The following is a 27,749-nucleotide window of genomic DNA, read 5'->3' on the forward strand; positions in this document are numbered from 1 at the left end:
CCCGTCCGCTCCCCCTCTCCTCCACGCGGGCCCTGAGGTTTGTCTGGGGACGCGCTCCCTTGCCCTCGCCGCGCCCGCTCGCTAGCTCGCTCGCTCGCCTCCACCAGGTCTGGGAGCGGGGTGGGGGGAGGGCTTCCGGGCGGGGGCGGTGTCAGGTGGCCGGGCCAGGCCCCGCCCCCTCGGCCCTCCCCCCCTCCCCCTGCGCACCGGCTCCGGGCGCCCGGCCTCACGGCTGCGGCGTCTGCTCCGGGCGGCGGCGGCGCGAGCGGCGGCGGCGCGAGCGGCCATGGAGGCGGGCGCCGGGGCCGGTGCGGGCGCCGCGGGCGCCGCGGGCTGGAGCTGCCCCGGCCCAGGTCAGAGCCGCCCCTCCCTCACCTCTCCACCGCCACTCCTTCCTCTTCTCCATCTCTCCTCCCTCCAGACCCCCTCGTCCTCCCCCCCTCCCTCCGCTGCTCCCACCTTTCCCTCCTGTCTTCCTCCCTCCATCCTGCCCCCCACCCGGGCCCGATCTCCATCTTTCCGGGCGGGTCTTCCCCACACCGGCCTCATCCTCCCTGGTCGTCCCTCGCCCTGAACCCTCTCCACCCCAGCTGCCCAGCCCTGGGGGCCCCAGACCCTGCACCCACTCCGCCCCAAAGGCGTCTGAGCGCAGGGCGAGGGTGGGGTGGACGAGGTCCACTGAGAGAATGGAGGGGAGGGGAGCGGCTCCGGCCCAGATCCCCTTGCCACACGCCCCCACCCCCCACCCCGCAGCCCCTCCCTCCCCTTCCGCGCACCACCTCACCATTTCAGCCTCTTTTTCCCAGGTTCCTGCCCTCTCTTCCATCCTTGCCGGTCTCCTCCCTGTCCCCTCTTGGCTAAAGAGGCACACACCCTTTCTGTCTGTGCAGGGAGAGGAGCCTGGAAAGGGGGTGCTGGGGGCGTTGGGCAGCGCAGGGCGGGGTCCCCGAAGGCCCAGCTCGAGGGGTGGCTGAGGGAGGGGAGTCGCAGCCTAGGCCAAGTGAGCCAAACACTTCCACCGGGATTAAGAACTCCAGGGCTCCAGAGGGCTGGAAGGCACGTCCCCATCTCTCTGCCCTGCACCCCAGTCCCAGCCCCCCCCCCCTACATTCCCACAGTACCTCCTCTCTCCCTGCTTACAGGACCCACAGTGACCACTTTAGGCTCCTATGAGGTGTCTGAGGGTTGTGAGAGGAAGAAAGGCCAACGCTGGGGGTCCCTGGAGCGGCGGGGGATGCAAGCTATGGAGGGTGAGTTTTCCCAAAAAGCGTTCTTTCTCTCGCCTCAGCCAATTTCCCATCCCTCCTCCTTCCCCCATCTGGCCCCCAGAACTCTGAGCCAGGACAGAGCCCTTCCTCCTGCTCACCTGAGCCCCCTCTACCCTTCAGGGCTGAGTTTGACCCCTCCTGGGATCAGGCTTTGAGGGGAGGCTCTGGGTGCATTCCCTTTGGGGCCCTAATCACCGGCTAACCAGGTTGTTTCCTCCCGGGCGTGGGGGATGGGGAAGCTGCCAGACAGAGAAAGAGGCCTCGTTGGGCAGCTTTGAAGTAGCCTTTCAGCAGGGGGTTTGTTCTCACTGCCACCCGACCCAGATCCCAAGCTGTCTCCTATTTTTGAAAAGCAAGGAAGTGAGCCTGTGAAGTCAGCATTGTCTTTCTGGTGCCATCACCACTCACTTTGAATGTCAGCCTGTGGCTTTGGTTCTCTAGCATCCCTTACCGCCTGAAAGAATTGCCTGGAAGGGGACAGGTGAGAAGGCCAACCTCCCAACACTCACATATCACCACTGCACCCATGTGACTTGGCAGTTCCAGGGCCCTGGAAGGATGCTGTTCCATTTTCCAGGACTTCCTGTGAAGTGTCCCCAGGCCCCTACGCACACTGTCTGGGCAACCCTGCTCCCCTAAAGGTGACAGATGATGCAAGGGGTTCCAGGTGAACCTTAGGCTGCTGTTGTAAGTAAGGCCAGGGATTCAGAATTTTAAAACAAAGCAAATAACCAGAATCCAGACAAAATGTTGCTATTTCAAGGGACTGCATTGCAGCAAAAGAGGGGGTACTCGCCAACCAGAGGCTGTGGACCAGTACACCCCAGTTTCTTGGCTCATTAAAATGGCAGGCTTTCTTTTCCACGCAAGTCCAACCTCAGACTTCCCCTGAAAACTGCCCTATGGTCAGCAGGGGAGGAGGGCACTTACAGCACCTGGGGAGGGGGGAGGCCTCCTGACACTCAGCAGAGATAAGGAAGGTGGACCTTGCGGAAACTTTCAAAAAGGCTTTATGATAGAATACGTTTGAAGGGGCCCCGGGGTTTGTCCAGTAAAACATTTAGAATCATTTCATCCAGATGTTTTCTTTCTCTGCCTACTGAGAGCAACACTTTCTTACTATGGAAAGGCTAATTTCTCCCAAGCCACCTGGATACTTTTTTAACCGGACAAACCCCCCAAACTGTAACTCTTGCCCCATGTGGCCTAAAGACACACCCAGGGTCTGAATCTTTTCTTCTTCTTTTTAAAAATGTTTATTTATTTATTTTTGAGAGGCGGCGGGGGTGGGGGAGGGTGGGGAGGAGGGGCAGAGAGAGAGGGAGGCAGAGAATCCTAAGCAGGTTCCGTGCTGTCAGCACAGAGCCCAGTGCGGAGCTCGAACTCACGAGTTGTGAGATCATGACCTGAGCCAAAACCAAGGGCTGGATGCTTAACCCCCTGAGCCACCCAGGCGCCCTGAATCCGTTCTTGAGTACTTGTCCCACAGAGACCACCAGGTCTGGAAGAAGCAGGTGTCCTTGTACAAGCTCACATGGCTGCCAGCACCCAGCTGCTCAGTTTGCCCAAAGACAGTAATAGGAGGCCACCTGGTACGATATTGGTCCCGAAAGGGCCTGGGAGGGAGATGAGCTACCTCCAAATTTGACCCTTGCACCTGAGTGCAGGTCGAGCCCAGGAGCTCCTTGGGGGACAGCAGGTGGCACTATGATACCATCGCTGCCCTGGGACAATGAGCTTGAGAGCCTTCAAAAGACTCTGGAAAGGAAGCTGACTCTGACCCCCTGGTGGGATGGGTTTCTCTCCTAGGGGAAGTGTTGCTCCCAGCTCTCTATGAGGAGGAAGAGGAAGAGGAAGAGGAGGAAGAAGGGGTGGAAGAAGAGGAAGAGCAGGCGCAGAAAGGTGGCAGTGTGGGCTCCTTGTCTGCCAGCAAGCACCGGGGACTGAGCCTCACAGAGACGGAGCTGGAGGAGCTGAGGGCTCAGGTGCTACAGCTGGTGGCAGAGCTGGAGGAGACCCGGGAACTGGCAGGGCAGCACGAGGATGACTCCTTGGAGCTGCAGGGTGAGTGTCCGGGATGGGGCCAGAGGGCCTGGGCTCGCTGGATCCCAGGATCACGTCTGCTCCCCCTCTCCCTGCAGGGCTCCTGGAGGATGAACGGCTGGCCAGTGCCCAGCAGGCAGAGGTGTTCACCAAGCAGATCCAGCAGCTCCAAGGTAATTCCCAGCACTTGGACTGGAGGGGAGGCGGCCATCCACCTGAGCCTGAGCTATGCTGAAGCATAGCAGACAAATATAAACTAATTCAGTACTTCTTCCTCATTTCCCCTTACTATGCTCACCTTTTCCTCCTCTCTCTCCATTCTTTTCTTTACCTAATTGATGTTCTTTGCATCTCTGCCTGGCTCTTCTGCCCTTCTCTGCCCTTTCTTGCCCTCCCACTTCACATCTTCTCTCTCTGGCTAACACTCTCCCCTTTCTCTCCTCCAGACTCCTCCCATCACACCTGTATCCCTTTTTCTTTGCTCTCCAGGTCTGGGGGTAGGTAATCAGGGCTGAATTCCAAACCAGACTGCATTTCCCTGTCCCTCCAGGGACACCATGGGAAGCGCGGTGAGCCAATGAGAAGTGACTGGAAGGGACGCTGCATCTTTTAAGGGAAGCAGATGAGAAGGTTTCTCTTGCTTCCCAGGACCAGAGCTTGGGGCCCTAAATCCCTTTCTTCTAACGCCCACATCGCTTTGTCTCTGGGAAGCAGCAAGGCAGGTGTCCCACATTCCACTGCACCACCAAATAAAGAAGGAGCTTTTGTTACTTCTGTGGGCTTCCAGAAGGTTTAGGGGAGCTGCCCTAGAAAACAGCAGGGACTCTCCAGGGAGAACTGAAATCAAACCAAAAGAAAAATATAAACGGAGAAAAAAGGAAGGCCGGAAAGCAGGCCTGAAGAGCAGCAAGCAAAGGTGGAGGAAGGGGAGGAAAAGAGAAGGGAAAGGTACAAGCCAAGGTAGATGCAGGGAAGTGGACAATGAATGGGGAGAAGGTAAAGGAGAGAAATGGCAGGAGATGTGTTGCACGGGGAAAAGCATGTGAACGTTGGTCTCAGAAAACCTAGATTCTTGGGTCCAGTTCTGCCATGTAACAAGCTTTGGGATCTCTGGCAAATCACATTTATCTTTCTGAGACTCAGTTCCTTATCAGTAAATGAGGCTATTTTATCTGTTTGTCACTCATTTATTGAGTGCCTATATACTTGGAGGGCAAGCTATGGACAAGACAGACCAGATCCCTGCCCTCATGAAGAGTGCATTCTAATGGGGGAGAAGCAGAAAATAAATAAGTTCAGGTAGCAATAGACGCTAGGAAGATAATATAACAATATGATATAGAGGGGCAGCTGGGTCGCTCAGTCAGTTGTGTCCAACTCTCTTGATTTCTGCGCAGGTCATAGTCTCATGGTTTGCCTCGGTTCGAGCCCCCCATCGGGCTCCATGCTGGTGGCACAGAGCCTGCTTGGGATTCTCTCTCTCCATCTCTCTGCCCTTCCTCCGATTGCTCTCTCTCTCTCTCTCTCTCAAAATAAACACAAACAAAAAAAAAAGTTAAAAACAATATGATATAGAGAGATGGGGTGAGTTGGGACTTTATTATTTTTTATTTGAGAGAGAAAGAAAGAGAGAATGCAAGCAGGCGAGAGGGGCAGAGGGAGAGAGAGAGAGAATCTTAAGCTACCTGATCAATGTGGAGCCCGACGAGGGGCTCAATCACACGACCCAGGGATCATGACCTGAGTGAAAATCAAGAGTAGGGCACTCAACCGACTGAGCTGCCCAGGCACCCTGGGGGACTGATTTTTGATAGGGCAGTTAGAAAAGGCCTCTTTGAGAAGATGGCATTTGAGCTATGACCCAAATACTGAGAAAGACCTGAGGGAAGAGCATACCAGGCAGAAGGAATGGCAACTGCAAAAGCTCAAGAGTAGGAATAAGCTTCATGTGTTTGAAGGGAAGAACAAAAGTCACTATGGCTGAAGCAGACTGCATGTGCAGGACCCTGGTAAGAGACAGTTCTGAGAGGCAGGCTGAGGCCAGATTACAAAGGGCCTTGGAGTCCACCTGAGAGGTTTGGCTTCCATTCTAAGCACTGTATAGTAAAAAGACATGGCAGAGTCTTATATTGAAGGTGGAGCCCTCAGGACTTCTGATGAATTGAATGGGGTAGGGCATGGGGATGGGGTTGGGAATCGGAGAGACACAAAAGGTGACTTCGCCTTACGTAACTGGTTGGACAGTGCTATCATTTATTGGGGTGGGGAAGACTTGGCAAAGAACAAGTTCGAGGGCTAGGGGAAACATTTAAGACATGCTTTTGTGTGTCGACTTTGAAATGGCTATTGATATCTAAATAAATATGTTACGAAGGCACTTGGATATATGAATCTGGAACCAGGAGGGAAATCAAGGCTGGAGATATAAATTTGGGAGTCATTAGCGTATATATGGCATTTGAGTCCCCGAGACATCACTATGACATCATATGGAGAGATATAGAAAGAAGAGGAAAAGGCCCAGTCCCAGGGATAGTCCAGTATTTAAAGGTCCAGTAGAGGAGATATGAACAAAAATGACTGAGGTAGGAGGAACTACAGAAGCATTTCATGTCCTGGACACCAAGAGCAGAAAGTGCTCCAAAGAGATAATAATTAACTGTGTCAAAAGTTGCTAAGTCAAATAAGATGGCCATTGGATTTGGCAAGATGGAGGGCTCTGAGATATTTCAGTGAGGACTGAGCCTGATTGGATTGGGATTAAAGAGGCAAGGGGAGGTGAAGTAGAGACAGAGAGTGTGGATAGTTACAGTGGTCATGCTCTGAAGGGAAGCAAAGAAATAAGGGAAGAGGAAATAAAGTCAAGGGAGAGTCTGGTTGGTTTGTTTGAGATAGGACCCACTACACTAGATTCTGTTTGCATCATGAAGGAAACGATCCAGTAGAGCAGAAAAAGGCCTTTGCTTGGAGAAGGGACCTACTTCCTTGCAAATAGGGAAGTCAGTAGAGATGCAGGTAGGCAACTACTTGGGGAAACGAGTTCTGTAGCGACTCCTCACTCATTAGGGTGTTGCCAACTGGGCAATGGATCACGCGCCAGCAAGCTAGGGGCTGCGGGTCTGAAGAAGACGCTCAACTCCCCGCCGCCCCCCCCCCCCCCCCCCCGCGGCAGGAAATAAAGGCCGTCCTTGCGCACGCGCGCTGCCCGTTTCCGCCAAGAGGGGGCGCGCGCGGCCTCAGAGGTAGCTGGTATCGAGAGGCCGTTCCGGCCGCCACAGCCCCGCGGGGGCCGGGACCGGCCGGCGGCGGGAGGCCCCCCAGAGAGACCTCTTGCGGGGGAGCCGACAAGATGGAGGCCATAACCAGTGAGTAGGGACCCACTTTTTTGCCCCGCAGCCCGGCTCCCAGGCTCTCGGCTTCGCCCCGAAGGTCCCACGCCCCCTGGCAACGGGCACTACCTCTCCGGAAATCGGAAATCGGGTTTGGCCCTTCCAACTCCCAGCCAGGGTCCGCCCCGCCCAGCTTTTGGATAAGCTCCTCCCCCTCGGGCCTGCAAACCCTGGCCCTCCACGGTGGACAGGCCTTGTCCCTTTATGCTCCAAATTGCGAGCTTTCGTGGCTGAGGGAGACCTTTCTCCATTCTCCAGTGAATCTGAGAAAGCGGTGTTTGTTTGTTTGTTTGTTTGTTTGTTTGTTTGTTTGTTTGTTTTAGGACCAGACCCCAGAGTGGAACCTAAGGGAAATTTGAACCCTAACATCAAGGATGTAGTGGGAAGTGAAGGTCATAGCCATATTTGGTTATCATGTGATGAGCCTGCATTTTAATTTCAGCTGTGAACTCTGTACATTATTTGGGGGCCAGTACTTCCCACAGGCAGTTCATGCGAGCTCGGAGGCTCTGTAATGTCTAAGGTTCCAGACTGAATAGATGAGAATAATCTGTGTACATTTTTTTAGACAGGGAATTTTTGGAAAGACGAGGTGCATCAGTAAAATACTGTCAGTTAGTTTTGGTCTTCAATGTAGACGCACCTAATACTTTTTGTTTGCGGTAGCTTAAGGTGTTGCTTTGGTGCCAGGCCTCAAAATCTCCCTTTCTACTGCACCTTACTTACTACATTCACTCTTCTTAGGTATTCCCTTTATTCCATATCAGATGAAGCTATACTTCTCTAATGTGCTAGAGAGTAGGTTGAAAGTAGTTTCCAGATAATAAATAAGTCTGCCTTTAACTTTCTGCCTCTGGAACATGATAGATGAGTTTACTTCTCCTCTTGACCATCCCAACCTTTGGACTTTGCAGGTGAGCTGCGGTCTCTACGAGAGGAGATTTCCCTGTTAGAGCGTGAGAAAGAAAGTGAACTTAAGGAAATAGAACAGGAGTTGCACATAGCCCAGGCTGAGATCCGGAATCTGCGGCAAGCAGCAGAGGATTCCGCGACTGAACACGAGAGTGACATAGCATCCCTGCAGGAGGATCTCTGTCGGATGCAGAATGAACTCGATGACATGGAGCGCATTCGGGGAGAGTATGAAATGGAGATCACCTCCCTCCGTGCAGAAATGGAAATGAAGAGCTCTGAACCATCCAATAGTTTAAGTGTCTCAGATTTCTCTGAGATGCAAGGTATGAGAGGCCAAACCCTCTTCCTGGTCTGTCAGTAAAGTCAAGCAGAGAGAGTTATATGCAAGAAGATGGTGGGAGGTAGTCTTAGATCGTGAATTGGGAACCTCTAGAAAAAACCTCCAGGTTGAATTTAAGGGAGACTTAAATTGTGACTGGATGTCACACAACCAGTCAGTGGTGGTATAAGAAATAGCACTATGGAGATGTACCCTGAGAATTCTTCTTCAGAGAGACATTGGACGTTTGTTGATTTGACTGTGGGAAGGCCCTTTCTGAGAAAGCTTCCAGTTCCAGGATGGGAGGAGGAGGGGCCTGTCATCTTGGGAAACTTCTTGCTGCTCTGGCATCATGGTGATTGCCTGGACTGCTTTATGGGGGGCCTCCAGTCCTGCTCCCAGGTCCTAGGTTGCTAATTTTAGGCTCCTTTAGCCCTGTCCAATGTAGAAGCTTTAGGGGACAACAAATCAGAGCACAAGACAGCTGGAGAGGAAAAGAGGTTATTTCCAGTAATACATGAGGTACTAAAAAGCTTAGAGCTCTGCTTTCAGACAATGAGTCTCCCAGCTAGTTGCTAGGATTCATGACATCAGAGAGTTTGCCTTTATTCTGAGGCTAGATTTATGATCTGGGTATAATGGGAGGCCCTGTATTAGGCCAGGTCAAGCAGAGGCAATCAGCAAGGAATCAAAGAACTGCAAATTTTCCCAGCTGTAACAAGCTTCTCAGAAGAGCCTTTGGACTGGTGGTGCCAGGAGAGGGCGGCCAGCACAGTGGGAAAGCTTGGGTCAAAGTTAAACAGAGCTGAATTCAGAATCTCAGTTCTGCTAATTAGCGGGATGAACTTGGCTTGGTTATTACCTCTCTGAACCCTAGTTTCTGTGTCTATAAAAATGTTGGGTAATAAAACTTTACAGCCATAGGGGATCCTGGCACAGGGAAAGGACCTTAGAACAAATGGAGAGAAATCTGTTGATGCCTTAGTTGTGACACATGTACTGTGGTAAGATGTTAACGTTAGGGGAAATGAGGTGAGAACTCTCCCAGGGAATTTCGCACTATCTTTGCAATTTTTCTGTAAATCTAAAGGTATTGTAAAATTAAAAGTTTATTTAGGGGTGCCTGGGCGGCTCAGTTGGCTAGGCGTCCAACCTCAACTGAGGTCGTGGTCTCAGTTTGTGAGTTCAAGCCCCGCATTGGGCTCTGCACAGTGTAGAGCCTGCCTGGGATTCTCTCTCTCCCTCTCGCTGCCCCTCCCCCACATACGCACGTGTGTGTGTGTGTGTGTGTGTGTGTGTGTGTGTGTGTTTTCATGCGCACGTGCACACTCTCAAAAAAAAACTTTAAAAAAAGAGAAAGAAAACCTGATAGTGCTATTTTTGGGATTAAATGAAATGCCTTGTATGTTGAAGTACTCATACAGTAACTGAATCTGAGGCTGAAACCATCAAGTCTAATGCCTAGCACGTGGTTGCCTTGTATTAAAGATTAGTTTCCTTCCTTCTGTGGTAATCTGCAGTATTCTAAGGAGTTTTGATTGGAACAAAGAGGGGACATTAGAAGTGAATTTCAAGGTGTTGAATCTTACATAGGTAAGATAGGCCTGTGTTCTAATAGAGCAAGTTAATATTCTTTAAATATCAGGGGAGTTGGTATTCTAAGAGAAGTAATTCTTTTTTTTTTTTTTTTTAATTTTTTGAATTAAAAAAATTTAACTTTTTTTTAATGTCTTTTTTTGAGAGAGAGAGAAAGAGAGTCCGAGCGTGAGTGGGGGAGGAGCAGAGAGAGAGGGAGACACAAAATCCAAAGCAGGCTCCAAGCGTTGAGCTGTCAGCACAGAGCCCAATGCAGGACTTGAACTCACAAACCATGAGATCATGACCTGAGCCTAAGTCAGACGCTTAACCGACTGAGCCACCCAGGCGTACCCCCGAAAGAAATTTTTTTTTAAGTTTATTTTGAGAGAAAGAGAGAGAGCAAGCGTGGGAGGGTCAGAGAGAGAATCCCAAGCAGGCTTCACACTGTCGGTGTGGAGCCCGATGCAGGGCTCGAACTCACGAGCCATGAGATCATAACCTGGGCCAAAACCAAAAGCTGGATACTCAACCAACTAAGCCACCCAGGCACCCCATAAGAGAAATAATTCTTAAATCACGAAAAAACAAAACAGAGGTGTTTGTATAATTGTAACTTTAGAAAGTATTGGTTCCTGGTACTTAGGGACATGTTCTGCGACATTTCAACCAGATCTCTGCTGATGATTGAGGAAGATATGTGGGTCTGGTTGGGATGGGCTCTTCTGTCAGCAGATAAAAGATCATTAGAAAGAATTCTTGATTGCATGCAGTCCAGTGTATTTAGTGTGGTGGTGAAGTAAGTAAAAGAATGTTCAAGATGCCTGGGCTGTCTCTGAAAGGCCAGGACTGGCAGTGTGACACCTGGCAGTTCATGTCCCTCAGCTTTTGTACGAAAAGAGTAATAGGAAGGCAATCATAAACAGTTTGATGGAAACTGGAAATCCAGTGATCCAGAAACTCAATTAAAACCTTCATGAGCTCCTGAAATGTCAAGACTACCTTGATTGGGGTTTTGAAGATGGACACACAGGGCAGATCTGGGAAGGTGCAAAGAAGGGCAGCTACCTGCAAGAGGACAAAGGCACAAAGCAATGTGGAATTTTTAGGGCCCTGTCTTCTAAGCCGCTGCATGTGGTGTCTCTTCTGTCTTTAGAAAAAGAGAGGCTGCCAGATTTCGAGGCAGGAAAATTGGGGGCTGATCATCTGCGCTTTCTCCCTAGGATCTCACATCTCTCCATTTGTCTTCTGCAGAAGAGTTGCAGCAACTGCGGGAACGCTACCGCTTCCTGAACGAGGAGTACCGGGCCCTGCAGGAGAGCAACAGCAGCCTCACGGGGCAGCTCGCTGATCTGGAGAGTGAGAGGTACCGCCAGCAGGCTGCTGGGGCTCTGTAGGACCCTGCTTTGGGCTTTTGCCTGCATAGAGTCGGTGAAGGCAGATGCCAGGCTAATGAATGTCCCTCTGCTCCTAGAGAGCTGGTCCTTTCCATGGTGTCCAAAGGGTATGGATGCTGCCTAGAAGCAGGCATGGGGATCCAACTATCTCAGCACTCAAGTCCTAAAATTGAGTTTTCTTTCATTCTGGGAATTGGGGTCTGGTTTGCTCTCCCTGGAGTAGATCAGAAATGATTCCTTTGTGGTCTGCGTCTAATGGTGTAGGGCCTCCAGATTGGAGCTGGCCTGACACGGGGCCCGGCCTTGAGCCCAACTGGACTAGAACTCTTAGGTCTCCCAGAGCCAAACATGCCTTGATTGAGGTGCTAGGACTTTTTCTTCACCTGCTCAGCACGTTCATTTGGGAGATAAATCACAAGAGAAGGCTCTTACCATCTTTTGCCTAAAATAAAGACATCAGGACTGAGCACACCCGGCAGGCGATGCCAGACAGAACACTTTCCCAAACATGGCTCTGGGGTTCTGGATTACAGGACACGAAGAGCAACAGAAAAGTGGCTGGAGTCCCAAATGGTAAAGAATACGATGTCAGCAGAGTCTCAGACTTCAGAAATGGATTTTCTAGAACCTGACCCTGAAACCCAGTTGTTGCGACAACAGCTTCTGGGAGCTGAAGAGCAGATGCATGACATGCAGAACAAGGTAGGGGGACAGGCGCCTTCCTGCCTCTTTTACCCTCTCCTGGCCTGTGGCAGAGACCTCTCCTTAGGCATAGGGCTGACAAAGGAGGCATGTGCTATGGCAGGCGGTGGCGCTCTGGCATCTCGCTGGCTTGCCTGATGTAAATATTTCAGTGAAAAGAATACCGTATTCTTCTAAGCCTCTTCTTAAAGTGCCTGTGGAACCTATACTCAATCAGCCCTTCCGTTCCATGTCCTGCCCAGTGTAAGGAATTGTGTTGTGAGTTGCAAGAACTACAGCATCATCGCCGGACCAGTGAGGAGGAGCAGAAGCGGCTGCAGAGGGAGCTCAAGTGTGCACAGAATGAGGTGCTTCGGTTTCAGACTTCCCACAATGCCGCCCAGGTAAACACGGCTGGGGGAAGGGCATTTGGGGAGGGCAGAAGGGCCTACGTGGAGTTGCTGCATCAGGGAAGGATGAACGCAGAGCACGGCTGTGCTCTGCTGCCTCTTGCCCTGCGATCAAGGGTACGGTCTGCTGGAGACCGGTTGGAGAAGTCACGTAGCATTGGCATCGCATTACAGAAATGGCAGTCATTGCTGAGTGTCTGCCTCAGAGAAGAAACCAAACCATAGACCCGTGGGAGCTCGTCAAGGTGTCTGCGTCTGGAAAGGAACCAAACTGGTCTGTAGAGGGGTCTGCTGTTTCTTGAGAGTAACTGTGCTACCCACATCCTCCCACCACAGAACGAGGAGCTGAAGACCAGACTCTGTGCCCTTCAGCAAAAGTATGATGCGAGCCAGGACGAGCAGAACGAGCTCTTGAAGGCACAGCTACAGCTTCAGACTGAGCTCCGGCAGCTCAAAGTCATGAAATCCACAGCCGTAGAAAGCCCGAGTGAGAAGGTAACAACAAAAGGAGGCGAGGGGCGACTTAGGTGCTAAGAGGTTTTGGGGCAGGTGGACCAGAGCAGAGAGTCACGGTAAGTGCCGCTGCCACCTGGGCAGCGCCCGGTGACCCTGCGGCCGCCCTCGAGTACTGCGCTAGATGAGAGGACAGCAGGGGGCGGGGACAAGTCGGGGCTTAGACCGTCCGTGCCTAGAGGGACTCTGGCAGAACGAGCGGGTTGAGGATCCCAGAGGTGCTGCCCAAAGCCCCCTCCCCGGCAGGAGTTAATGTGCCGGCTACAGAAGCTGCAGCTCCAGTACCAGCACATCACGTGCGAGAAGGATAAGCTGCTGGACGTACAGCGACAACTGTGCGGGGACCTGCGGTACCATGAGGCGGAGGTGCAGCGCCTCAAGGACGTCGTGGCCTCCTTCCAGGAGAGCAGTGAGAAGGTAAAAGAAACTCCAGGTGAGGGAGAATGTAGCCAGGTGGAGTCTTCTGTGAGAGCGATACTACCGAGGAGGAGGGGGCATGGTAGGAGTTCTGTGGTACAGCCATTGGCGGGGTTGTGGCGGGGGGGTGGGAAGAGGTGTTTAGTAGAAAGGTAATCTCAGAAGGTCATGGTGCTTTCAGCTTCCTTTTTTTTTTTTCTTTTAAAGTTTATTTATTTTGAGAGAGAGAGAGAGTGCAACTGGGGGAGGGGCAGAGAGAGAAGGAAAGATGAGAGACCTGTGAGCTCATGACCTGAGCCTAAATCAAGGGTCGGACGTTTAACCGACTAAGCCAGCCAGGTGCCCCAGCTTCCTTTGTTTTTAAATCAGAAAATCAGCCTATAAAAAGGAAGCCCTCTTTCTTTCCCCACCTCCCCCAAAAGGAAGCCCTAGAAGGTCTGTGTGTGGAGCCCATTAGGGTCTGGTCCATCTTGGGTAGCACCCATTGGGATGAAATTGGGACTGGAAGGGACCGGGTAGGATCCCTTCGTCCCTGTCTGAGAGGAGAGAGTGCAGCTGCAGGGGCTTCTGGGATGATGGCGGGGCCTGCCTCCCCTACCCCAGAACGCAGAGATGCACACCCAGCTTCAGGAGATGAAGCGGCTGTACCAGTCCAGCAAGGAGGAGCTGGAGCGGCAGAAGCACATGTATGATCAGCTCGAGCAGGACCTCCTGCTCTGCCAGCAGGAGCTGAAGGAGCTCAAGACCACCAAGCCCATCCCAGAGGACAAGGGGAAATGTGCTAATAAGGTAATTGTGATTAAGAGAGGTGAGCTCTCCTGGGTACTTCCTCTGGAGAAAAGGAGGTGTAAGAGCAGAAGTGAAGTCATCCAACCAAGGGGCTTGCTGAGCTCCCGGTCCAGTCACAGCTGAGCATGCAAGGCAGGAAACAGAGGCAGAGTCTCGTGCTGGTAACTTTTAAACGGTTTGCCTTGATCTTGACTTTGAGTCCAAGCCACAGCTTAGTAGGAGCAGTATAGCTGGATCCGGTCTGAACACCTGAAGGTTTTGCACTTGATTCCATGTGTGTAGACATTTATACCTTGTTCTTCAAACTGTAGTGATATATTATCTTACCATTCGTGGCGAAGAGCATACACAAAAGCCCCTACACACAACTTTTATCACCGGACCTAGAAAGGGAAGGTCCAGTTTTCTCAGGCAGATGGCAGATGTTCTTGTCAGACGACACGGTCTTGTGCCCCGAGTGCTGATTGGGTATTAGAGGGACCTAGGTTCTCCCAGGGTTTATGCTGTGACTTCAGAATAGTGAAGTTCTTTAAGCTTGAGTTTTACTCTCTTTAAATTGAACAGAATACTGCTCTTTTCTCACCTCCTTTAGTAATAAATCATGGTAGTGATAAATAAGGCCTTCTTTACTCATTTTTTCTTTTTCCATAGTGTGTAAAATGCGGGTCATTCTCAGTTACCCTGTGTTGAGCACTTTCAGCCCCTGATCCCTGATAGGAAATGGAAGGTGTTAAAACGTGATGGAGAAAAGGCACAAGATTCTCCAAAGCTGGTGGAGCAGGTCACCTTGTGCCCGATGACTCGGTGGCTCTTTCCTCTGCCAGCAGCAGGCCGTGTCCCCAGAGAAAGGCCTCAGAAGACACAGAATGGGGAGGCTATGTGGGCCACTCCAACGGTCTGCCTGCCTTTCTGCGCCCAGGCTCACATTTCCTTCTTCCATTGCTACTCAGTCTAGAGGCCCAGCTTGTCCACGACTTGCTCATCCCCTCCTCTCCTAGTAGAAGAGACTGTGGGGAGGGAGGAGCACGCCGACACAGAGGCAGCTTTTCCTCTGGTCCTGACACAGCAATGAGATGAGTGTGGTATTAGAAGGTTTGGGTTTTTGGAATCGTGGGATAATTTAGTCTTCTCAACCCAAATTTAGCAGTCGCTCGTATTTTGCTAAAGACTTAAAAAGCTGATTATGAAAACAGAATGGGGACAGATAGGGTGAAGTTTTTATTGGTAAGAAGTATAATTAGGTATAAAACCAACCGGGGATAGTGACAGTGACGGGAACTAGAACTCCCAGCAGGGCGGGAGAACAGTGTGCACCGAAGGGAAGGGCCAAAGGAAGGGAAGGTGGGGAAATGCGAAGGGAGGGGCGGCGATAACCCTCCCCTCACAGGACTCTCGGGGACCGGGAGACAGAATTTACAGCACAGCCAAACGCTTCTGAGCGGCCCGCTGGGGCTTCCCGTTCGGTGTCTAAACCCGTATGGGTGCCACGTGGCTTGGGACGGTCAGTCCAAGGGGACCGCATGGGGAGGGAGCCCCTGGCGAGCCACAAGAGGCAGGAGAGCACGGAAGGGCTCTGCTAGGCACAGTGCCGAGAAATACGTCCGAGTAACCACCGTCCGCACCCGCCCCGCCCACAGTGTGACACAGTGCTATCCAGACTGACAGAATTGCAGGAACAGTACAAGGCCAGCCAGAAGGAGTTGGGGCAGCTGCAGATGGAGCAGTGCGAGCTCCTGGAGGATCAGAGGAGGATGCAGGAGGAGCAGGGCCGGCTGCAAGAAGAGCTGCACAGGCTCCCGCTCCCGTTCCCCAGAGCTGGTCTCTTCCGTAAGGTAACCCCAGCCAGGGGACGGCTGCTGACTATGGAGAGGCTGCTTTGAGAAGCTTCCCAGGTGCGACTGTACTTGGGAAAAAGAACAGGGTGGGGACTGAACCTTTTCTGAATCAGCCACTCCTCACTTGGTCACCGATCTCTTCGAGCCAGAAAGTTCACTCTAGCCGATTAGGGTTTTAAAGCTTAAAATATGCGTTGTGCCCTGAAACCTGTCCAGCTTTCTATTTAGGGTTTTAGTCCATCTGGAGAAAACTTACTCCGAGTGCGCTCTGTAAACTGCAGAATACCTGCAGACTTGTGAGATCGTGACTAGTCAGCCAGCAGGTCTCCATAGAAAAGCCACTCCCCCACCCTGACCCCGTCCCAGATGGCCGTTAAGAGACCACTCAGAGACTCCCAAGGGAGGGGTCCCCAGCAGGAAGGAGGCATGGGTCTTCCCATGTGGCCCCCACAGTTCCTGCCCGCTTCCTTCCCACTCCACCTCACAGAGTCAGGAGCTGCTTACAAAGTTACAAGACCTGTGTGAACTACAACTGCTCTACCAAGGCATGCAGGAAGAGCAGAAAAAACTGGTACAGAATCAAGAATGTGTGCTCAGAGAACAGTCAGACCTGCACGAAGAGCTACATCTTTTCAAAGAGGCTCGTTTCCAGGAAGTCTTCAAGAATCCCGATGATTCCAAATTGTCTAAGTCCTCCAAGTGTGGTCCTAACAAGGTAACCAGAACAAGAGGCAGGGGGACAGTTCTGGGGACGATAGCATGGTAGGGAAGAGGTTTCCGTGGAAGGGTCAGAGTTAGGAAGGCCTGTCTGGCCAGAAGTAAGAATGAGACTGAGGCTCTGTCCTTCTTCAGCCATGACCACCCACGGGCTCATTAAGATGTGGCTTTAGCTACGGCCTGAGGACCTCAATCAGATACGTGCCTGGTCAGATACTTTGGTCAGATTCAACACTGAGAACCAGGTGACCTGGGAATCTAAGCGTCTGATAATTTGATGCGGCCCCTCCAACATACCATTTTCCAGATTTATAATATCAGCTTAGTATTTGTCTGGATTCTTTGAGACTGACTCTAAGCATGTCATCCTTTTGTTATAAGCCGGCTGATAATTGACCAGTGCCACTTTTCAGTGACCAAAAACCTATGTTGGTATTCTGCATGAGACAGATCTGGGGCCGTTCATGCCCAAGGGAAGAATTCCTAACATGTGGCATTCTTGCTACTGACCACACTGTCTTCACGAAAACTTTGGTAGCAATAAGAGCCACGTCGAGGGGGGTTGGACCAAAGAATCCATGCATCTCAAGCACCAGGAAGGGGTCACGCCTCTGAGGTCATGCTGGTGGAGAGTTCCACATAAGTCTGTTCAGGATTATGGGATGCATTTGGTCTGAGGTCTTAGGGTGGGCAAGGAAGAGCAGGGGGACAGTTTCAGTCTAGGCTAGATCTGTTCATTCAAATATTAGCCTCGATAGGGAGAACAAGGGAATTGCAGAAGTCCAAGCTGAGATTTGGTCAGATTCAAGGGGCATCAGATTTCAGCCTGGGTAACACAGAGACCAGGAACCAGGTATAAAATATTTCCTTAACTGATCACATCTCATCCTGGGCATCAGCAGCCAAGAAGCCAGGCCCAGAGGGCCTGGGAAACATGCCCAGAGGCCAGATTCAGAACTGAGGCAGGAGGTACAGGGCCTTGTAGTGAGACCTTAATTCCAGGTCCCCATCTGCTGAGGGAGGAATTCTTTGTAGGCTCAATTCAAGGCCAGGGCTGATTTTAGACTTGGGGGCAGGGGAGGGGACTGAGCCCCAAGATCAGGGTAATGGGTGTATCCTGACTGAGAAGAGGGGAGGGTAGGGAGCCAGAGTGTTCCTGCTACCCACTCAGCCCTGCTGCCAGGAGAGTTTCTAAACCAGAGTTTAGAAACCAGCAGAAATAGGAGCCCAGAAATCACAGAGTAGCCGCCCTGGGGGGATTTCCCCCCAGTGAGCAAGAAACCAACACATGCCAGTAGCTGGGGGCTGTTGAAGACCTAGGCTGTGGTGACTGGAGTGTGGGTGCGCAGGCCTCTGAAGTGTGCTGTCAGATGTCTGCCCCAGGAGGGGCGCAGCTAGAAGCGTGGCAGTGTCTGGAGTAATGACAATGTCTCCCCCCGCCCACTCCTGGCAGTCCAAGATGATCATCGCCCAGATACAGGCTCTGCAGGGGCTGTACGAGAGCACTCAGACCGAGCAGGAGCTACTGCAGCAGGAGCAGGGCAGGCTCCTCGAGGAGCGGAAGAGGCTGCAGGCCGACTTGCAGCTCTGCCTGGAAGAGATGCAGCTGCTCCAAGTCCAGTCCCCTTCCGTAAACAGGAGCCTTGAGTCCTACCAGAAGACCTACGGCGGCATGGCCGCCAGCACCGAGTACGATCGTAAGAGCTACGGTAGCAGCGTTGATGACAGCGAGAGCTATCACAAGAGTTACGGTAGCACCCAGGCCAGTGATGAGAGCTTTCTCAAGAGCTACGACAGCAGCACCAGTACCCACAAGACCTGTGATAGGAATTACAGCAGCAGCAGCAGCAGCAGCAGCAGCGTCACCTATAAGAAGAGTTACGGTAGCAGCAGTAGCTCTGACACCTGTTACAAGAGTTACGTCAGCAGCATTGAGGATGAACCTGCTGAGCCTGAAGATGTAGAGGTAAAAGTAGCCAGATGAGAGGTCTCACAGGGACAGAAGGCTCTTGTGCTATCCAGAGAGAAGTCCATCAGGGAAAGGTGCAAGAAGTGAGGTGGGCAGCGGGGTCGGAGGTGAGCTGGGTAACTCACTGGAAGTGAATGAGGCGCTCCATGTGTCTGATATGGAGATGCTGCCATCACAGTGCTGCTGCTTCGTGGGAAGAAGTACAGAATTCGCCCCAGGGCAGTTTCAGGTCCTTGTGGCCATTATTCTGTACCCACGAAAAGGCCTAGCAAAGAGAGCGGGCGGAGGGCAGGTGCTTCTCAGGGTGCAGACGTTACTCCCCCACCCTCCGCAGCGCTGTGAGGACATGGTGGCCAAGGTGTTGATCAAGCTGCAGGGAGTGCAGGCCATGTACCAGCTCAGCCAGGAGGAACACGACCAGCTGCAGGAGCGAATGAAAAAGCTGCTGGAACGGCAGAAGGAGCTGAAGGAAGAGCTGGATGCCTGTGAAAAGGAATTCAAGGAGTGCCTGGAAAGCCGCGAGAAGCCTGTTGCCTCCTCAAATGACAGGAACGAGGTAACGGCTGTCTGGGAGGCAAGGTTTCTTCTAGGAGCCCCTAGAGCCAGAGGAGGTCCTAGGTCCTGGCCATTTTGGAGAGGCTGAGGAAAGAGGGCCAGGAGCTCACTGCTTGCTCTCGCTCCCAGGAACGGAGCAGGGACTGAATCCCAGGAGGCTGGGCAGTCTGCTGCGTCACTGGCGGACATTCCTCAGGTGCTCACTGTCCTGAGATTTACTCACCAGGACTCTCAGAATAACTTTTCTCTTTTTCCTTTTACCACTCTTCTCCTTTGCCGTGTCCCAGAGCACTTCTATAGAGTTGTATTTTTTTTCACCTTGAGTTATTTTTGGGTGTATTGGTCCTGTGTCTTCAACTAGACTGTGAGCACCTCAAGGGCAGAGCCTTGCCTCCTCTTGGATCTCTTATAATGCCAAGAAAGGTGCCCTGCATCCATGAGGAATGGGACAGAAGGCATCATTTCTGCCCTAGAGCAGTCCACAGTCCAGCGGGGCTCACTGTATATGCGTGGGAGAGTCTAGAGAGCAATCAGCATGTGGGCCTAGGTTGCTTAGTATCGCTACCTACCAAGGAGCCTGTGATGCCAGAAGTCGGGAAAGACGAAACCAGAGGTTAGGGAGCAGGATTGGAATGTGCCTCTGTTTCCAGGGCGAGGCACTGGAGCCCAGGTACACTCTCTGGAGTGGACAAGAACACGGTGTCTTAGGCAGTTGTACCTATTCGAGAACTTGCTTGGGTGAAGCAGGTGTCTGTAATAAAGTCGTGGGGTTCAGAAGGGGTAGCCCTCTAGCTATTCCCCGGAGAGGTCACAGTAAAAACATAATTTAAATCCTCCTTTTTCGAAGATGTTAGAGGTAAATCAGCAGGGGCCTCAGGTTAGAGAGAAACTATTTGCGGAACCGCTTTAGAGGCTCGCCTTCCGCAGGTTGATGTTCCCTCTCTCGCCTACTTCCCCGAGGGCCTCAGCAGGGGAATGTCTCGGCAGGATGGGGGCCGAGGTTACCTGTGAAGATGACAGGCTGGCCGAGGGGGTGGTGCTGGGGGTGACTGGCGCTCCACCACCAACAGATCAAAGAGCTGCAGGCCAAGCTGCGGGAGCTGCAGCTGCAGTATCAGGCCAGCATGGACGAGCAGGGGCGGCTTCTGGCCGTGCAGGAGCAGCTGGAGGGACAGCTGCAGTGCTGCCAGGAGGAGCTGCGCCAGCTCAAGGAGAGGTCCTCTGTCGCCACAGAAACCAAGGGGAAAAACGGCAATAAGAATATGAACAAAAATGCCAACGGGGTTAAAAATAAAAAGGTGACCAAACCGAGCCTGGACGGCTCTGAGTACAACTGTGAGGACGAGAAGGTGAGTGATAACCCTAGTGCCCAGATAAGCAGAAAGGCAGGGGAGACCTTGGGAAGAAAAATCATCTGCACCACCGTTCCGACCAGGTGAGGCATTTGTAGAGAAGCTGCTGGTCTCTCTGACGTGTTAAGAGTAGTTCCCTCTTGGTAGCAGTTGGGTCTTTCACCCTTTTCCGGTGAAATTTTTTAAGGGGAGTGGAATACAGACCACTTCGACCTGGAGGCACAGCCCCCAAGGCCCATCGCCCCTGGGTTGGACGACTGCTCCAGCGAGCTCAGCCCAATCTTCTGGGGCCCCTTTTCTTCCTGGGTTATGTGCCCAAGAGAGGAACCAAATGGATGAAGAGAGAGGAATTTATTCAGAGCAGTTGGAAATAAGTGAGAGAGAGGATTGGGTAAAATAGGAGTCACAGTTGCCCTGCGGGGGTAGGAAGTAGCAGTTGAGGGACAGAGCTCAAGAATGTAGCTGTGGTAGCTGTCTGAGATGGCCGGTGGCCGGTGGCCAGACGGCTGTGTGGGGCCCGAGGCTGGGCATGACTGCCCTCCACACTATGCGCAGGGAGAGACCTGGTACCAGAACGTGGGGCTGCTCGCGCACCGTGACATGCTGGGAAGCAGGGTGCTCTTGAGATAGTCCAGCTTTGTCGTGAAGGGAGTCATCTTCACAGGTAACCGCAGCCCCCATCCTGCCCTGCCTCCACCCTGCAGAGTCTGGAGGTGGTGCTCTACTACAAGGCCAACCACATGGATTTATATGATCTAACAAAAGAGGAAATGGAGGAGGGAAAGAAGGAAACCAAAGAGGAAACGAAGCAGGCGTCCTGGGAGGAAGTAGCTTCTCAGGCATCAGACCCTGCCGAGGTGAAGTCCACGGAAGATAAAGAGGGGGCTTATGAAGAGTCCCAAGAGCAGGGGGGCAAGGAAGAAGACAACAAAGATGAGAGTGACGACGCTTGCCCTGAAGCTTCAGAGGAAAACAGCCCCCTCAAGCTTTCTGAAAACAAAAAGGTAACCGCAGTCCAAGACTGGATCAGGTGGGAAGTGGGCTGTCGGGCTCAGGTGCCCGAGGATGGACTCCCGCAGGAGGAGAAGCCGGCAAGCCCTGAGGCGTGGCGCTCAGGGACAGTGGAGATGAGCCGGGAGTGGCGGAGACGGTCTCTCCGTGGGAGATGGCAGGCTTAGACCGATCTGCTGTGGACCTGGGTCTCAGAGATCCCTTTTTTGGAAACCAGGGTGGGCTCACTACAGTCTGACCTTTCATCTATGTGGTAGCGCTTGTTCCTTACATCAGGAGGGTTCTTCACCCTTCATCTAGCGCTGCGCTGAGAACGCGGATGGTGTGAGATCTAAAGGCTGTTTGTCAGCCTGGGCAAGTCGCTCTGTCCTGCTTCCCCAGGGTGCCCTATGAGGTTGACCTCTGTTGTTGCTGTTAGGGATGTGGGGAGGCTGGTGTTGGCTTGCGGGCTCCGTATATCACAGGGGCATGAGGTGGGGAGCTGGGGGTGGTCAGAAGTAGAATATTTCAGTCCGTACGGCAGGGGCGTTGACCAGTCTGAGGAAGGGCAGCCAGAGCCCTAACCAAATTAGTTGCTAGATCTTGAGAAGTTGGGATGGGAGTTTCCTGGGTGATTTACCAATTGTACAAAAGTGTTTCTGTGTTTTAACTACTGGCACATCTGTACAGGAATGTACCAGCTGAATTCCTGCCCTGGTTGAGGTTAACTGGGGGCTCTGATTCCTTGAAGAGTGAGTACTTCCTGAATAAGTCCTTGGTTTGCACTACAGGCTCTTTCCATCTCTCTGAACACAGGGGAAGAAAATAAGTCTCTTGTGGTGGGACATCCCAGTCAGCTCTAAGGCTACCTGGAATTTTCTGGTAGCTCAGCAGTTGTCAGCACTGGCTCACAACCCAGCGTGCAGCTCTCTGTTGACCTTGTGTCAGAGAACCATTACTTAGGATGTAAAAAGTAGGAGCAGCCGCATCCTCTTCCCCAGTGTTCTGTTTCTTTGAATTCATCGTATTCCACCACACGATGGGTCAGAACCTCCTAGATTTCCTTGTCTTGGGTGCCACATCTCTAAATGTCAAAACGGATTCTTGTGCTTTGAAGTCGAGCACATTCCTCGTTGGCTACATATGGAGGTGTCCCTTTGCCTCATAGGTCCTGCATCTTTTGCAGGCAGATCTGATGGCATGTGTGATACTACCTGCAAATTCACTTTCTCTCTGGAAGATTGTTGCAATCAAAGAACTAGCACTTCTCCACTGTTAGCCTGGTTTAGTGCATTTTGTCTCACAACAACGGCATTAGACTCCTAGGGGGTCACAGGGATCAGAGCCCAGAACACCGAGACTCGGTGGAGAGCAGCCAGAACATGTGGCCTCACAAAGGGACAGGTGGCCTGGCAGGAGACTGGCTCTTCCCTGAATGACCTGGAAGTGTGCATCCTCCTCATCTGGAGAGCCCAGCTTTACCCTCGGAGCTTCACTTTTCCAGAGTTACTGACCTGCAAGAAAGGTCTAGTGCAGATAACCCCTGCTTGACAAGATGCGAGAGGGGTATGACAAGCCAGGAAATGACCCACCACCTGATTCAGACCTAAGCAGCTGCTTAACCCGTTCAGGTTTGCATCTTCCGCAGGCCGCCAGTGGGAAGAACCAGGCCCGGGCGCAGAGAGGAGATGCGGCTGCCCTCGCTACCTGTTTAACCTCTTGATCTCTTTCTCTTTTCCCTTTGTTTTCTCATCCTCATTATCCATTGGATTCATATGTTTATGTCTTTTTATACCACCCCTCATCTCCTGGCCTCTCCTCGTGCTTCCTTCTCATTTGATATGTCGCAGCCATCCCCTGCCCCCGAGCCCCCCATCTTCTCCTTGCCTCTCGTAGGCCTGGTGGTCATATCGGCTTTGCTCTGGTGCTGGTGGGCCGAGACGTCGTCCTAACGCAGGTACTGGTATCGAGTCCTCTCCTCCTGAGGGGTAGAGGGGGGGTGCAGGTTGCCCTGGCCTCTCCTCTTTCCTTTTTCTCTCGCTTGCTTGCTTCTTGCTTTAGTCCTCTGACAACAGATTACTCAGGGCTGAGTTTTCGCCCTGGCTTCTCCTTGGGCTACTGCAAAGCCCGTAGCATCGCTGAGCACGTCTTCCTGACACACAGCGAGTGGGAATGCATATCGCTGACATGGCTTGAGTTTCTGTTTTCTGGCTGGGAAAACTCTGGATGATCCCAGCACTGTTGCCACTTTGAGAAATGCCTGACCACTTCTGATGAGCTGATGTCTGTCTGCAAGGCTGGCCTGGGTGCTCTTTGTCTTTGTTTAGCCCCAGAGCCAAGCTCTCGACTGCTGTCGCCACCCAGGACGGCAAAGTAAGGAATCGCTGCCTCCCCCGTTGAGTGAGAGAGGAGTTCTGGAGAGCTGTGACCAACCCCAACCCTAATCCTAAACCCCCTCTCAGGGGCATTTGGAGGAGGGCAGCCTCAGTTTGTCCTTCAAACATGGTGAAAGTAGCACAGAACCCCCCGCCATATTATGTGCTTTCTACTGAGAAGTTCTCTGCTTTGGGACTTCTGGTCTTCAGAAAAATCAGAACAAGAACGCCAGGAAATGTTTTATAGTTCTCTCTTTATCCATTTTGGGGGCCAGATTCTATTGTAATTGGCTTCCCAAGCCAGGCTTTTTGGAGAGAAAGTGGTACTGGTGAAAAGAATGAGGTGCGAGGATTCTCAGGGCACCAAGGCTGACATATTCTGGGCGCCTTCCACTTGGCTGCGGTCCATGTAATCTGGTCTGTCAACAGGATACCAAATTTAGGAGGCAGACTGTGGTCTTGGGGCCCAAGGTAGAGCCCTAGGGTTCCACCTGTCTTCAGAACCCATCAGTTCTCTCCTGGTCCGTTCTGGCTCCTTTCTCCTGCTCCCCCCCACCTCCACCACACCTCCCCTTCCCTTCTCACCCCTGCAAATGGAGTGGAGCTGGCTTAATGCACAGGTTAGGGTGGCAGCTGAAGCTTATGTTGGTAGCACTTTCCTCCTTCCTTTTCCCCTCAGATTTTTCCCTCTTTTTCCTTTCTCCTTCCTCGTCTTTAAGGCACTCCAGTTATTAACTCCTTTAGCGACAGGGTCTCTCCCTGTACCTGTTCTCCCTCTGTCCACATCCAGATTTCTCAGTCCCGAGGGGAGGAGACCCAAAGCACTCAGCCGCAACCTTTCTCCACCTCAGCCAGGCCCCAGCAGAGTGAGAGGAAGGAAGTCCAGGGTCAGGGTGCTCTGGGGAGCCTGGCTGTGCCTCGCTCTGCAGCTCCCCGTCCAGGAGCTGAGTGTAGTACTGTAGGAACGTGGCCGACAGGTGGTCAGAGAACCTGGCCAAGTCTGTCCCTGCCTCGTACCGCTCAGTCCCAGTAGGCAAAATGCATGATCAGAATGTTAATTTCTTCAAATAAAAGCAAAGGACAGTAAAATCTCTGCCTTCCTAATGTGAAAATCACCTGAGTTCATGTTTATGAAAGTGTTTCATAACTGATAAAACACCACAGAGATAATTTAAAAAGAAATACACTTAACATAATACATGCTCTGTGCCAGGCACTGTTCTAATTACCTTATGTATATTAACTCATTTAATCTTTGCAACAACCCAATGAGGCAGCTTTTACTATTTTATATGTAATACAACTAAGGCATAGAGAGGCCAAGTAATACAGCCACCGAGCTGTGAGGTGGATTCTAAAGACTGATATTAGCAACAGATAAAATTCCAGTCCTGCTTCCCCCTTAACCATCTCTCCTCATTTTGAGCAGTTTTCCTTGGTTGCTTCCATGTAATTAGGAAGACCCCACGCTTGTCTTCACACAGCTTCCAATCGCATTAGCCCTCTTGACAACTAGAATCAAACCTTGTTAACTTCCTGCATGTATTGTTTACAGAGCTCCTTTGCATGTTGCATGTGCTAAGCATCCTCCCCCCATCCTCTACCTGCAGTTGGTTTTTTGGATCTGAGGCAGAACTTTTTATTCATCCCTATTAGGTATAGTCCATTGATGTAATCTGTGAAGTTTTTTGTTTGTTTGTTTGTTTGGTTTTGAGAGAGAGAGAGAGAGAGAGAGAGAACATGTGAGCACATGCACGAGCAGGAAAGAGGCAGAGGGAGAGGGAGAGGGAGAGAGAGAATCTTAAGCAGGCTCTATGCCCAGCTCAGAACTCGATCTCACGACGTTGAGATCATGACCTGAGCCCACATCAAGAGTCGGATGTTTAACCAACTCAGCCACCCAGGTGCCCCTGTTTTTTCTTTTTTTAATCTTGACCCTGTGGTTTCAAATTACCCATTTCCCTGCCAGCTCTACACCCTCCTCAGGGGTGACCAGCCCACCTCCATATGTTCGCACACATGAAAGTGAGGGCCGAGCCTCCGGAGTGTTGTCTTTTCCAGGCTCTCTTTTATCTAGCTCCTTGGTCACTTAACAAATGGTCACACAGCAAACTGTGCAAGCATCCTACTTTTATTTCCTCCTGTTCTCCCCAAGATCATGGAAAATCTGTCAGATGTCTCAACAAAGTCCAAAACCATTTCTTTGATCTGTCAACTTAGTAACCCGGGCTGAAAGGAAAGCCTGACGTGACTTACCAGCCCTCCACTCAGCCAGTCTGGAACTTGCCTCTGACTGGTATAAAGGGTACCAGTTCACATTTATGGGTCCAGCTCCATAAATGTCCTCCTTCAAGAACATCAGACTGACATATGTATGTATTTAATGTTTTTATTTATTTTTGAGAGAAAGAGCATGCAAGTGGGGCAGGGGCAGAGAGAAAGAGGGACAGAGCATCTGAATCAGGCTCTGTGCTGACAGCAGAGAGCCCGATGTGGGGCTGTGAGATCATGACCTGAGCTGAAGTCAGACACTTAACTGACTGAGCCCCCCGGGCACCCCTCGACTGACATTTTTAGCAGTACATATTAGTATATAAGCATCTGAGCATGTACATATTTTCCCTAGCTTCCTTTCCAGTTCTTTTTTTTTTTTTGTTTTAATTTTTTTTTAATGTTTATTTGTTTTTGAGAGAGAGAGAGAGAGAGCAAGCAAGGGAGGGCAGAGAGAGAAGGAGACACAGAATCTGAAGCAGGCTCTAGGCTCTGACCTGTCAGCACAGAACCCAACGCGGGGCTCGAACCCATGAGCTGTGAGATCATGACCTGAGCCGAAGTTGGACGCTCAACCAACTGAGCCACCCAGGCGCCCCTCCAGTTATTTTCTTACATAAATTACTCCCTGTATCTGCTTCCAGCATTGTTTCGCTTTCCATTTCATTTGTTCTGTTCTTTTTGGTAACTATTTCTACAAATGTGAGAGATCTTGCTCTTTATAGTTGACTTAAAATCCTCTTCTTAGATCCATTATTCTCTAAGCAAATGCTTTCTTAGGATCAATGGGCTATACTCTGTTCTTGCCGAAAATCATCCTGTTATTACACCATAGCTATGACTCAAAACCCAAATTCTGTCTTTCAAGTAACGCAGTAAGAAAAAGTAACAAAAATAGAAACTATTTCCCTAAGTATGTATTTTCTTGTCCAGGATTTCATGTTCCCTAAATGATGCTTCTTTGTTGTCCCACGAACCAGCAGGATTTGCCATGGTCAGTGGAGTCTGGAAGCCTCAGTGCACCGGCACATGCTCAGGAAGTCAGTCAACACGCTGGTGACCGGGGATGTTTTCAGGACCCTGGCATTTGCCACCCAGGGCCAGTGACTGGCTTCCTTGAGTTTTCTCAAACCAGCAGCATTCTCCACAAAAGGTCTGGGCTGCCTCTGAACCTCATATTTGCCTGCACTCCACGGTGCGCCCTTTATTTCCCCTCAGTCTTACCATTTTGACCGAGTTCATTTCTCCTGCATGAAGCCAGTGAGGCACTTCCGCTTTCCCCAGAGGGCCCCGTTTACCCTCTTTTTCTTGCCTTTTTTCTTGATCCTTTCTCATCGCAACCATCTGGATGCTCTTTGAAGTCTGGCTCCTGAGCTGGCTTCTACACACACGAACGGGTATTCTCTTCATTCCGTGGGGCCTGAACACACGGAGTCACCTCGGGTGATACGCATAGCGTTGTTCCAGATACCTAGTGCTGCCGGGACTAGGACTGCACTGTCTTCAGCAGTCACCCAGGAAGTGAGAGAGACCCGGACCAGGAGGTTCCTGATGTCTCTCCAGCGCCAGTAGGCAGGGAAACCTCTGGCTTAGGGAAGGGTTCAGAAGGCTGGGCACTCACCATTTGTCTTTGGTCCCCACAGAACATGTTTGGGATGTGGAAGCCTATCGTGTTCTTGGCTATCGCGGCTGTGGCTCTGTATGTGTTACCCAACATGCGACCGCAGGAGTCAGAGTTCTGCCTCACGGAGTGATGGCAGACCTGGGCCAGCGTCGGGGGCAGATCCCCAGCGGCCGCTGCCCTCACACTGTGCCAGAGTCCCCACCCCACCCGTGTGTCCCGTGTGTCCCCATCTCCTCAGCCTCAGTCACCCAGGCTGGAAAGGTCATGGGGAGCTGCTGGCTGCCATCTCCTGCCTTGTATAAGAACCTGGGTTCCGTGTAATTAAATATCAACCTAATTACATGA

At 51.7% G+C, this 27,749-nt stretch overlaps 1 protein-coding gene across 8 annotated transcripts; it reads left to right on the forward strand.

The window, feature by feature from the left end:
• The first annotated feature begins 260 nt into the window (after nucleotides 1-260).
• Nucleotides 261-27,749, forward strand: CCDC136 (coiled-coil domain containing 136). Of its 8 annotated transcripts, XM_043589459.1 has the most exons (19): nucleotides 269-353; nucleotides 1,143-1,250; nucleotides 3,078-3,332; nucleotides 3,410-3,484; nucleotides 7,615-7,938; nucleotides 10,764-10,875; nucleotides 11,440-11,608; nucleotides 11,851-11,991; nucleotides 12,334-12,492; nucleotides 12,757-12,927; nucleotides 13,531-13,716; nucleotides 15,354-15,548; nucleotides 16,039-16,266; nucleotides 17,722-18,234; nucleotides 18,572-18,793; nucleotides 19,863-20,141; nucleotides 20,849-21,148; nucleotides 22,985-23,091; nucleotides 27,424-27,536. In XM_043589459.1, exons 1-18 carry the CDS (start codon nucleotides 287-289, stop codon nucleotides 23,084-23,086), a joined length of 3,606 nt encoding a protein of 1,201 aa, XP_043445394.1. In that variant the 5' UTR covers nucleotides 269-286; the 3' UTR covers nucleotides 23,087-23,091; nucleotides 27,424-27,536. The 8 variants fall into 8 exon arrangements, with proteins under 8 accessions (XP_043445393.1, XP_043445394.1, XP_043445396.1 ...); XM_043589458.1 differs by lacking the exon at nucleotides 22,985-23,091 and having other exon boundaries at nucleotides 261-353; nucleotides 27,424-27,749; XM_043589461.1 differs by lacking the exons at nucleotides 17,722-18,234; nucleotides 18,572-18,793; nucleotides 19,863-20,141; nucleotides 20,849-21,148.

Source organism: Prionailurus bengalensis, chromosome A2 (genome assembly GCF_016509475.1).
Source record: "Prionailurus bengalensis isolate Pbe53 chromosome A2, Fcat_Pben_1.1_paternal_pri, whole genome shotgun sequence".
Lineage (NCBI taxonomy): Eukaryota > Metazoa > Chordata > Mammalia > Carnivora > Felidae > Prionailurus > Prionailurus bengalensis.